Raw genomic sequence first — 12,957 nt, 5'->3', positions numbered from 1 at the left:
TTGTAGGCATGGCCTTAAAAAGCAAAAAAAAAAAAAAAAAAATAGCAGCCCTCTTTACATTTACTCTCATACTTGTTTTCATTTTCTTCATAGCACATGTTATCATTGGACATGCTATATATATGTTTTATTTGTTTATGTTATTTCTATGTCACTGGATTTTTGCAGCTTTTGTTTTCATCACTCAATACTCATCACTTGAAATATTGCCAACTCAATTTATATTCCTCAAATGAATGAAGACTGTCTCATTGAAACTGGAATACATGACATCTTGAGGGGGGGAGCTGAGAATTGGAGAAATTTGTTAATTAGAGATGACACAGGCAATTCCAAGAGGACCAACGCTAAAAACAAAATATTGATATTAATTTTTGACAGCAAAACATAAATGGTGGCATTTTAACAATGTGACTATTGCCCATGAGTATAAAAATAAAGATGTTATTTTTCCCCTTTCCCTGTAGTCACCTACAAGACACCAAAAAATATAACAGGAGATTCAGAAATTCTTCTTTTGAGATTTTCAGAGAAACCAGAACTGCAGCCCCTCATATTTGGAGTTTTCTTCTCCATGTACCTGATCACTGTGTTTGGAAACCTGCTCATCATCCTGGCTATCAGCTCAGACTCCCACCTCCACACACCTATGTACTTCTTCCTCTCCAACCTGTCCTGTGTAGACATCTGTTTCACTTCCACCACCATCCCAAAGATGCTGCAGAACATCTGGACACTGAGCAAGGTAATAACCTATGAAGGCTGCATCATCCAGGTGCATTTTTTCATGCTGTTTGCAGGGTTGGACAACTTCCTCCTGACTGTGATGGCCTATGACTGCTTTGTGGCCATTTGCCACCCCCTCCACTACACGGTCATCATGAACCCCCAACTCTGTGCAATTCTGGTTCTGGTTAGCTGGATCATCAGTGTCCTGCATTCCTCGTTACAAACCTTAATGACCTTAAGGCTATCCTTGTGTAGAGAGGTGGAAATCCCTCACTATTACTGTGAACTCAAGTTGTTGATCCAACTTGCCTGTTCTGACAACTTTCTTAATGACATGGTGATGTTTTTTGCAGCTGCTCTGCTAGGTGCTGGTCCCTTTGTTGGTATCTTTTATTCATACTCTAAGATAGTTTCTGCAATACATAGAATTTCATCAGCTCAGGGGAAGTATAAAGCATTTTCCACCTGTGCATCATGCCTCTCAGTTGTCTCCTTATTTTATTTTACAGGCTTAGGTGTATACCTTAGCTCTGCAGCTACTCATAGTGCACACTCAAGTGCAATTACCTCAGTGATGTACACTGTGGTCACACCCATGTGGAACCCCTTCATCTACAGCCTGAGATATAAAGACATAAAGAGGGCTCTGAAGGTATTTTTTAGAATGGCATCTAGAAAAGGTCATTTGTTTTCAGCTGAGAAGGTCACATGATTGAAAGTTTCAAAGGCTCAGAGCCATAAATTTCAGCTCTTTGATCATATTCTTTGATCAGATTATGGGAATCAAACTTCCTTCTTTTTATTTTTTGAAATTTTCATTTATTTGACTTCAACTCTTCCTTACAATTTGTGGAAATCACTTGATTAAGCTTTTTGAACTCCATCATATCTAAAAATTTTTCCCTTTTATGCTTTTTCTGACTCTCTCAAATTTATTCTCAACCTTGGATCTGAAAAACAAGGGAAGTCCCATTTTTCATATGACTAGAAAGATTTATCTTTTTTATTGAAGTACAGTTGATTTACAATGTTGTAAATACTTTTTCAGATTATTTTCCCTATGTGTTATTAATTTTATTTGTCTTTTTATGGCCACACCCACAGCATATGGAAATTCCCATACTGGGGTCGAATCAGAGCTACAGCTGCCAGCCTACACCACAGCCGAAACAACATGGGATCTGAGCCACGTCTGCAACCTACACCACAGCTCACAGCAATGCTGGCTCTTTAATCCACTGAGCAAGCCCAGGGATGGAACTCACATCCTCATGGATACTAGTCAGGTTCACTACCACCGAGCCATGATGGGAACCCCCAGTTATTAATTTTTCTTCCATTTAAGTTTATTTTTATTGAAGTATAGTTGATTTATAGTAGTATATGAGTTTCAGTGTACAACATAGTGATTCAACATTTTACAGGTTATGATTCATTTAAAATTATTGAAAAATATGTCTGTGCTCTATAATATGTGCTTGTTGCTTATTTATTTTTTCTATTTAAAAATAATTTATTTATCTTGCCCCTTCCACCTTCTTTTTCCCAACTGGTAACTGCTAGTTTGTTCTCTATATCTGTAAATTTGTTTATGTGTTTATACATACATTTGCTTGTTTCCTTTTTGTAGATTCCTCATATAAATTTTTTTTTGTCTTTTTTTAGGGCCACATCCACAGCATATGGAGGTTCCCAGGCTAGAGGTCTAATCAGATCTATAGCTGCCAGCTTACACCAGAGCCACAGCAACACCAGATCCAAGCCCCTTCGGTGACCTACACCACAGCTCACAGCAACACCAGATCCTTAACCCACTGAGCAAGGCCAGGGATCAAACCCGCAACCTCATGGATCCTAGTCGGGTTCATCAACCACTGAGACATGATGGGAACTCCCATTTGTTGAAAGTTTGAAGATCTCATTGATCTCTACTGTTGTCTTTGTCTCTATTTCATTAATTGCTGCTGATATTTATTCCTGTCCTTCTACTAACTTGGGGTTTGGTTTGTTCTTCTTTCTCTAGTTACTTTAGTTGTAAGTTTAGGTTGTTTACATGAGATTTTTCTTCTTTGCTGAGATAAGATTTTGTTGCTATAAACTTTTCTCTTAGAACTTCCTTTGCTGTGTCCCATACATTTTGGATTGTCTTGGACTTTGGGGGGGGTTGTTTTGTTTCTTTTCATGTGTTTTCTTTTTTGGGTACACCCATGGCATATGGAAGTTCCAGGACCAGGGATAAAATCTGAGCCACAGATGCAAACTACACCACAACTGCAGCAATGCTGGATCATTAACCCATGCCTCAGCATGACCAGAGCCACTGCAGAGATAATACAGGATCCTTATCCTACTGCACCACATCAGGAACTACTGCATTGTCGTGTTTTCATTGTCACTTGTCTCTGGGTATTTTTTTTATTTCCCCTTTAATTTCTTCAGGTATCCATTTGTTGTTTAGTAGCATATTGTTTAGCATTCACATATTTTTGGGGGGTTTTTCAGTGTTTATCTTGTGGTCAATTTCTAGTCTCATAGCACTCTGGTCAGAAAAGATGATAGATATAATTTCAACTTTCTTAAATTTACTGAGGCTTGATTTGTGACCCAAGAAGTAATCTATCCTGGAGAATGTTCCATGTATATATGAGAAGCTTTCACTATTACTGGTACAACCACTATGGAAAACAATATGTAGGTTCCTCAGAAAACTAAACATAGAACTTTCATATGATCCAACAATCCCATTCCTGGGCATATATCCCAATAAAACTTGTACTCAAAAAGATTCTTGCACCCCTGTGTTCACTGCAGCACTATTCACAATGGTCCAGACATGGAAACAACCTAAATATCCATCGAACCTACACCATCCATGCCACCCTGAATGTCCATCAATAGATTAATGGATTAAGAAGATATGGTACATATATACAATGGAATACTACTCAGCCATTAAAAAGATCTAATAATGGCATTTGCAGCAATATGGATGCACATAGGGATTCTTATACTAAGTGAAGCAAGCCAGAAAGAGAAAGACAAATGCCATATAAGATATCATTTATATGTGGAATATAAAATAAGGCACAAATGAACCTATCTACAAAAAGAGAAACAGACTTACAGACATAAAGAATAGACTTGTGATTGCCAAGGGAGAGAGGGGAGAGAGTGGGATGGGAGTTTGGGATTGGCAGATGCAAATTTTTACATTTAAAATGGTTAAGCAATAAGGTACAGCACAGAGTACTAGACAAAATCCCTTTGTATAGAATATGATGGAATATAGTACGAGAACAAGAACGTGTATGTGTGTGTGTGTGTGTGTGTGCACGCATATACCCGCATCTAGAGAAAGAGAGAGAGAGACTGGGTCACTATGCAGTACAGTAGATATTGACATAATACCATAAATCAAGTATACTCTAATTAAAATAAAATAAAAAATAAAAATGACCCATCCACAAATCAATTTTGTAATATTCAAATCAATTTTGTAATATTTTGTAATGAATGTTAATTCATTTCCCCTGAACACCATTCCTAAAACAGAAGATGGAGTTATAATTGTATGGTCTTGCAGAATAAACTTCTCTAAAAATTAAATCAGTTAATGCCTATTATGTTCTAAGCTAGGTTTTGGCACCTAAAAATATCTAAGTCTGTCTCATAACTTTAAAACATTTTATTATGAGGGCAAAATGATAGCTCTCAACTTCAGACATAAGTATAAAATTCCTAATGGTTTTAGCAAAAATGTAGGAAGCCAAAGAGTATACTGCCCAATGTTTTACATTAAAAGAACAAAGTTGTCCCTCTTACAAGAGGAGAATGATAATTTTCTAAGGGTGTCATGGGCTGTGTACCAGCACAAGACAATACTTTAATGATCCAGGGGAACTGTCAATACAGTTGCCTCATATATGTTGGCAAAAACTTAAATTCAGAGTTAGGATAAGGTACTGGGAGTTGAGCCCTCTGGAAGGCAAGAGAGTTAATGGAGAAGGATTAATAGACACAAAAATCTCCTGACTTATAACTGGTATCCTGGGAACAGAGAATCAGAAGAAAAATATCTTTTCTGTCCAGATCAGTGTCCACAGGGAAATAATGTACTTATAGGTCTTTGTAACCTGAGGGAAATACACTTAATGAGCAGACATAGAGAGTGTAATCTCTCCTCTGCTGCAGCCCTTCCTGGGCATGGGAGAAACAGGTTCTTGCTTTGGGAGTCCTTAATCATACTAAAAGACTGGTGCTTGACTCCTTACTGCTGTCTCATCTGGAGACAGAGCTCCACTCTCCATCATCAACCATCCAGGAGGGGATTCAGAATTTCAAACAGATACCTTTCTCTCACAGTTCCCATGCAAGATTCCAAGAACCCAAAAGACCCTGCAAGAAAAGGTCAGAAAGGATGTTTACCAGAGGTAACGTGAGAAACATTTCAGCCTAGCCCGGAGCCCAGAGACTACTATGGGTGTTTGCTTGCTTGATTAAATATCAATATATTTTTAGATATTAAAGGATAAGTGAACATTAATCTTAGTAAGGTGATGCCAATAAATGATAGGAATGGAAGCCCAATAAGAAGAGTGATAAGAGACATAAAGTATTTCCAGTAAAAGTATAGCATTTGTCCAATATCATATTAATTAACTGGAATAGAGAAATAGGGTATTAGCAATGGAGGGATCTAAAACACAGTGAAGGCATTTCTCTCTTTCTATTTTTTATTTTTTTGCTTTTTAGGGCCACACACACGGCATATGGAGGATCCTAGGCTAGGGTCTGAATTGGATCTACAGCTGCCAGCCTACACCACAATCACAGCAACACAGGATCAGAGCCACATCTGCAACCTACTCTACAGCTCATGGCAACACTGGATCCCTGACCCACTGAGTGAGGCCAGGAATCCAACCCACATCCTCATGGATACTAGTTGGAATTGTTTTTGCTGTGCCACGACAGGAACTCCCAATTCCTTTCTAATATTTGATGGGGCATATTTGACCATGTTTTAGTAATATTGATCAGAAAAATTCACACTAAAGAATGCTTGCAATGCCTTCTTGAAACACCAGTTGCCAAAGACATACACTTCATAGCATCTTCTGTTAAAAAAAAAAAAAAAAAAACAAAGAAAGAAAATTTGTATGTAAAGATGGGTTGCTAATGATCTTACTTTGAAATTATTTCATTGTCTCTAAGGCTGAATATGTATGTGGATTTTTTTAGCCACTTAAATTTCTCTGTACCTCATTATCTGCATGAGTTCCCTGCTTTTGTATAATAGGATCAGAGAACTTTGATTCCTGTTTTTGAGTGCAAGCTCTCAAAAAGAGAATTGGAGATTTTTTCACAAATTGGTTGTTTGATTTTAAGTTTTCTTATGTAAATATAGATGTATTTGAAAGGAATTTTGAGTGTACATAAATTTTCTGTAATGTAGTCACATCTACCAGTAAGTCATATTTGTTCTCTCCATTGCTTTTTAATTTCAACTTTTCCAAAGAATTGGGCTTATGCATTAAGCAAATCATTGTTTTAAACAAAAAAATGATAGTGAAAATTATGCATCCTTAGTGCTGATAAATCATCCTTTATAAGTTTCCAAGATTTTAAATCTCGATTATTCCTCAACATTTCTTTATCCAAGTATAGTTGATTTACAATATTGTGCCAATTTTCATTGTACAGCAAAGTGACTCAAGATAGACATATATACATTATTTTCCTTATATTATATCCCATCATATTCTAACCCAAGAGATTGGATAGAGTTCCCTGTGCTGTACAGTAGGACTGCATTGCTTATTCATTCTAGATGTAATAGTTTGCATCTACTAACCCCAAACTCCCTATTCATCCCACTCCTTCCTCCTCCCCCTCCCCCTTGGCAACCACAGGTCTATTCTCTATGCCTATGAGTCTGTTTCTGTTTTGTAGATAGGTTCATTTTTTTATCTTTTGTGATCAGATCTGTATTTAAATGTTGCATCACATTCAGCCACCATTAGTAAGGTATCCTTCTATACCAGTTGACACAAGATCACCTGTATCTCTCTTAAGGATACTGAAATCCACAAATCTTCAAATAAGATGAAGTTATAACTTAGATCCTCTTTTCTCCGTACATTTTAAAGCCCTTTCATTATAGTCTCTTATGTCCAAGTCATTGGCAATTTAATTTTATTTTATGACCCATGTTGATGTGTTAGATTATTACCATTATCTTTTTTAATTTTACCATTTTATTTTTTAAAGTATAGTTGATTTACAATGTCGTGCCAATTTCTGCTGTACAGCAAAGTGACCCAGTCACACATATATACACATTCTTCTTCTCATATTTTCTATCCCAAGAGATTGGATATATTTCCCTATGCTATACAGGAGGATATCATTGCTTCTCCATTCTAAATGTAAAATAGTTTGCATCCTCTTTATAGAACATACTTGAAGGTTTGCCTTTTATTGTGTTACACGCAGTTGTTTTGAAACAACTCCACTTAATCTAATTTCATTCTCACTGATATTTCCCCCAAGTTCTGAGTTTATTTTAAAACTTTTCTTTCTATATCATGCAAGTATGCATACACATACACTTTTATACAAATGCAAGAATAAGACCTTTGCACATTGTAAATACTCTGTTTTACTGCATCATTGCTCCTAAGTTTTGTCCTGTTTTCCTGCTTAGTAATTCCTCACAGACTTGTCTCCAATCACTAATTTAATGAAGATTCATAACTGTTATTCCATATTGTTAAATGTATTTATATTATATATCTGTATAACAGGTCATAGTCTGCCTGTGCTACTCTCACTTTGATGGATTTTCTTACCCTTTATCGTCAAGTTGTTGTTATATCAATGCTACACAAATGTATTGAGAATGACATTCAAACTGTCATTCTTACCATGAATGATTTCGTCTCCCAGGGTTAACTGGGCAATGTCCAGAGACTTTTTTGGCTGTCACACAGGGAGGGATCATACTGAAGTATTATACATAAGTCAGGGATGCTCTAAACTTGGGACAGTTCACAGAACAGACCCCACCACAAACACTGATCTGGCCCAGAATGTCCAATGTCCATTGTGCCAACACTGAAGAACACTTAGTTAAAGAATATCTATATTTTGAATATATATAGCTATCTTCACACTTTTCCCTAAAATCTTTTCTTTTTCTTTTCTTTTTTTTTTGGTCTTTTTTTGGTCTTTTTTTGGTCTTTTTTGGTCTTTTTTCCTTTTCTAGGGCTGCTCCCGTGGCATATGGAGGTTCCCAGGCTAGAGCCAGGCCAGGATCCGAGTCGCATCTGCAACCTACACCACAGCTCATGGCAACGCTGGATCCTTAACCCATTGAGCAAGGCCAGCGATCAAACCCACAACCTCATGGTTTCTAGTCAGATTCGTTAAACACCGAGCCACGACGGGAATGCCAACATTTTTCCCTAAAATCTTTTAACACTTTACATTTCTGCAAGGAAAATTGAAGAGTATATCTTTGCTACTAGTTCAAAAATTCCCACCCTAAAATGTGTCAGATGTTTAAGTTTTTTCCCCAGGACTGTGGTATGACAGACTGCAAAGAGCTTTCTTATTGTTACCTAAACTATGTAGTGAGTTAGAGCAAAGATTTATATATATAGTCACCATTTTGATTTGCTTGTTATTATCATTTACCCATGTATTATATGCTCATTTTTCTACGTCCCAATTTTTCTACAATTGATTTTGAAGCATATTTTGGGTCAATTTTTTTTTTAATTTACTATGTTACACATGTCTGTGTCTTTCTTCTAAATTTCTTGCATTATTTAAGATGGTTTTTCTGGCCCATTAATTTTATATATTTAGATGTCAAGTTATTCATCTAAAATGTGTAGGTTACTCTTACGCTCAGTTCTAATCGCTCTAATTTTTGTAAGCTGTTTGAGGGAGGCAAAAAACTTCATTTTTTCAAGGTAGGTGATTATGACAACTTTCATCAACAATTCAATTTTTGCAAATGAATTGAAATACAATCTTACCTCATATTAAATGTTTGTATATAATAAGACCTAAGTCACAGTTCATTCATCAAATAATAAAACTGAGCAGGTACTACCTGCCAGGACATTCTAGGAACATTATTTAATATATTATTTCCCATTTAAGTCATTGTCAATTCAATTAATCCACATCGATATCATAAATTACTACTATTTCATCTCTTATTCAAATAGTTTTTAATTTTCCATTCGACACTGTTTACCATACTTGTTTTGAATCACACTATTTAGCATGTTTTCATTCTCCTTGTCATTCTTTTGCTTTCCTAACTTTTTGTTTTTCTAAATTTATCCTTGTAGGAGTGTACTCATATTCACACACTTGCTAAAACAAAATTTGCTGCCTGTTATTAAAAATGGCCAACATTCAATTCATATTCATTGTACTTTTTATACATCCTTTTATAAAGTTTTGGTTTATTCCCTTTGCTTAATTTTCTCTCCATCTGTACAATTTGTGTTTCAGTGCTACTTTCACTTCTGGATAAATTTATTTTTTTTATTATTTTTCCTGGGCATCAAGGAACTCTAACAGCCTACAAAATGTCTCCAGAACCAAAGAAGATTTTCTTTACCACAGTCTCTCAGGGACAATTTGAGTTCATCAGATCTTTATTCCCTTTCATGTCTATTTTCTATAGATGATAGACAGATGGACAGACAGAAATATGTAGATATACATTAATATCCAGGTTTACAGAAAGATTATAGGTATATATACAGGCATATTTGTTCACTGAAAAGATTTTTTATGTATCTTTAATATAAAGGAGAAAATGTCCATACCAAAATCGAACTCCCAAATTTATTGGTACCTGAGATTACAAACTGGATTTCTGGATGTTGTTTGTACATAATTTGATCTAATTAACTTGAGTTACATCAACCCCTAAGCCAGAGTAGTTAGGGGTGAAAATACACAGAAGTAACACAAACTGGTAAGCCAAAGTTGTGTGTGTCTTTGTGTGTGTGTGTGTGTGTGTGTGTGTGTGTCCATGGATTGTGCAGTGCAAGAAGTCCTCAGAGCAGGAGCACTTGTTGAGAGACATGTTTCGATAATCTTTTCTTAGCCTCTTTGATTCTATTTTCTATGCTGAAAACTCCATCTTGTCCTGCTTTACTTTACCCCATATTCCTGCTTGAAAAACTATTGCAGTGCTGGTAAATAACTTAAGCTTAAGAACAAAGACCAAAAGGCCTAAGTCATTCATATGGTCAGCTGAATGAGGACATAATGCATTGGTCTAGGCATGCCAGACCTGTGCAGATTGGCACACCATTTGCATAGCATGATGTGTCCTGTTAAAATAAGAGAAAGAGGAACTTCATGCCCCCAAGTGGCTTATGAGTGGTGTTAGCAGAATATGCATTAGCAAAGAGAATCAAGATGCAAACCTAGGCACACTGGCTTGCCACAGATAGGCATGCCATTTGTGGAAGCACAATGATAATTCTCTAGATGCTATGCATAGATAGCTAAGGCCAACCTTCCTCAAATGCTAATGATTGTTAAATGCCTAAAGGTCAGAGTAAAATCTTAACCATCTACCAGATATGTGACTTTTCAATAATAAAAGAACTTTTAAAATTAAAAAAAAAACTATATCCTGCACCTATCCCTCCTCACTTAATGTAATCCTAAAGAGCACAATAAAAGCAATGTGGTTTCTTGAGGTGGTGCTCTTAGTCCCTGAGAACTTGAATCCCCTGGTTCCCACCTTTAATTAAGATAAATGTCTCTGTGTCTTGTTTTATGTTAACTTTTTTCCTTAAGTTTCACAGCACCCATTCTTCAGCCCTCACCTGCTGAGCTGGTCTCAACAAGTACTGAACTCATATATTCCAAGGGGATTCTTATATAAAAAGGGCAGAACTCAATCAACAGATGGATTTCATTTATACATACAGGCCACCTTTGCAACAATTTCATAAAGTGCTAGAGGTACACACTGTGGATGAAGGAATCCTTGTGACTTGAAGGTTCAGCAGCAGCAGGGAGGCCACCTACACTTAGTTCTGCAGCAGTCTCTGACATTATCTCTCCTCACTCTCCCTCTTTCCCTTTACCATCCCCTCAGTGGCTTTTTTTTTTTAAGGCCATACCTGCAGCACATGGATGTTCCCAGGCTAGGGGTCGAACTGGAGCTACAGTTGCCAGCCTATGCCACAGCCACAGCAACATCAGAGCTGAACCGCATCTGCAACCTACACCACAGCTCATGGCAATGCCAGATCCTTAACCCACTGAGTGAGGCAAGGGATCAAACCTGCAACCTCATGGTTCTTAGTCAGATTCATTTCCACTGTGCCACAAGGGGAACTCCTAGCTTCCTTTTTTAAATTCAAACATCTTAAGCAAGCATCATCTTCAGGGCCTTTGCACTGTCTGTTCTCCCTGCTAGGCACCCATTTCTCCTGAAGTGCTCATGGCTTCTGCTCTCTTTACCTTGAGGTCTCTATTCAAATGTCACTTTATGTGCATGTCTTGCCTGAATAGCCATAAAAAATAGCAACCCTCCTTGCTCTTTCCCTTATACTTGTTATCATTTAGCTCATAGCTCTTGTCACTACCTGATATACTATATGTATTTTTTATTTCCTGTATTCATTCTCCATGACTGAATTTTAGGAGATTCTATTTTTAACAATCATAAACGCATTGTCAAATCAAAGAACAAAATATTGAAATTATTTTTAACAGAAAAAATATGAATATTAACATTCCAACAATGTGTGTAATGTCCACTTGTATGAAAATTATCCCCTTTCCTTATAGTATCCTCCACCACATGGCACCAACGAACATAACAGGTGTTTCAGAATTTCTTCTTATGGGATTCTCAGAGGAACCAGGACAGCATCCCCTCATATTTGGGCTTTTCCTCTCCATGTACCTGATCACTATGTTTGGAAACCTGCTCATCATCCTGGCTGTCATCTCAGACTCCCACCTCCACACACCCATGTACTTCTTCCTCTCCAACCTGTCCTTCGTAGACATCTGTTTCATCTCCACCACCATCCCAAAGATGCTGTGGAACATCTACACACAAAGACAAGTTATAAACTATGTAGCCTGCATCATCCAGGTGTATTTTCTAATGCTGTTTGCAGGGTTGGATGACCTCCTCCTGACTGTGATGGCCTATGACCGCTTTGTGGCCATCTGCCACCCTCTGCACTACACAGTCATTATGAACCCCCAACTCTGTGGAATTCTGGTTCTGGTTAGCTGGGTAATCAGTGTTCTGCATTCCTTGTTACAAACCTTAATGGTATGGAAACTATCCTTCTGTAGAAGGTGGAAATCCCTCACTTTTACTGTGAAGTCAATCATATGGTCCGACTTGCCTGTTCTGACACATTTCTTAATGATGTAGTGATATATATTGCAGCTGTGCTGCTGGCTGGTGGTCCTCTCACTGGAATATTTTACTCTTACTCTAAAATAGCTTCCTCCATACATAGAATCTCATCAGCTCAGGGAAAGTATAGAGCTTTTTCCACCTGTGTGTCTCATCTCTCTGTTGTCTCCTTGTTTTATTGTACAAGCATCGGTGTATACCTTAGCTCTACTGCTACCCACAGCTCACACTCAAGTGCAACAGGGTCATTGGTGTACACTGTGGTCACGCCCATGCTTAACCCCTTCATCTACAGTCTGAGGAACAGAGACATAAAGAGGGTTCTGATGGCATTCTTCAGAATGGCAGCTATAAAAAGGCCACTTGTCCTCAACTCAGGAAGATCACATGATTGAAGGGTCATGAGTCTTAACTACTCATTGAATTATGGAAAATCAGTGTTCATGTAGAAGGGTGCTTACACATTGGAATGAAAGGGCCGATGACTTGTTTTATGCCTTTTTATTGTATTATCTTCCTATTTCTCCTTGAAAACTTCCAGTGTTTCCCACTCATGAATCTTTCCATTGCTCTTAATGAAATATATCCATCTTTTCTAACATTAGTCATAATGATAAAAGGAGCAATGAATGTACCTTATGAAAACCATTCATTATATATGTCCTCTTTATGATTGTTCCCTGGTAGTAAATGTTTTTCCTTGCATTTTTTAAGTCTAAGTCACATTTATTTTTGTTTTTATTTCACTTGCTTTATTTATTTTTATACTCAATGAAATTTATTACATTATTAGTTGT

General features: G+C 37.1%; 1 protein-coding gene and 1 pseudogene across 1 annotated transcript; both read left to right on the top strand.

Annotated features, from left to right (window-relative positions):
* Window positions 1–643: 643 nt before the first annotated feature.
* Window positions 644–1,348, top strand: LOC100522424 (olfactory receptor 7A10-like; the record flags this gene model as incomplete). Its single annotated transcript, XM_021082415.1, has 1 exon — window positions 644–1,348. A coding segment is annotated over one exon (705 nt), but the record flags the coding sequence as incomplete, so codon positions are not given.
* Window positions 1,349–11,584: 10,236 nt separating this feature from the next.
* On the top strand, window positions 11,585–12,555 carry LOC110259101 (annotated as a pseudogene).
* Window positions 12,556–12,957: the final 402 nt, after the last annotated feature.

The sequence above is a fragment of the Sus scrofa genome, unplaced genomic scaffold (assembly GCF_000003025.6).
Source record: "Sus scrofa isolate TJ Tabasco breed Duroc unplaced genomic scaffold, Sscrofa11.1 Contig799, whole genome shotgun sequence".
In the NCBI taxonomy this organism is placed as follows: Eukaryota; Metazoa; Chordata; class Mammalia; order Artiodactyla; family Suidae; genus Sus; species Sus scrofa.
This window is presented reverse-complemented; position numbering and strand designations above follow the sequence as displayed.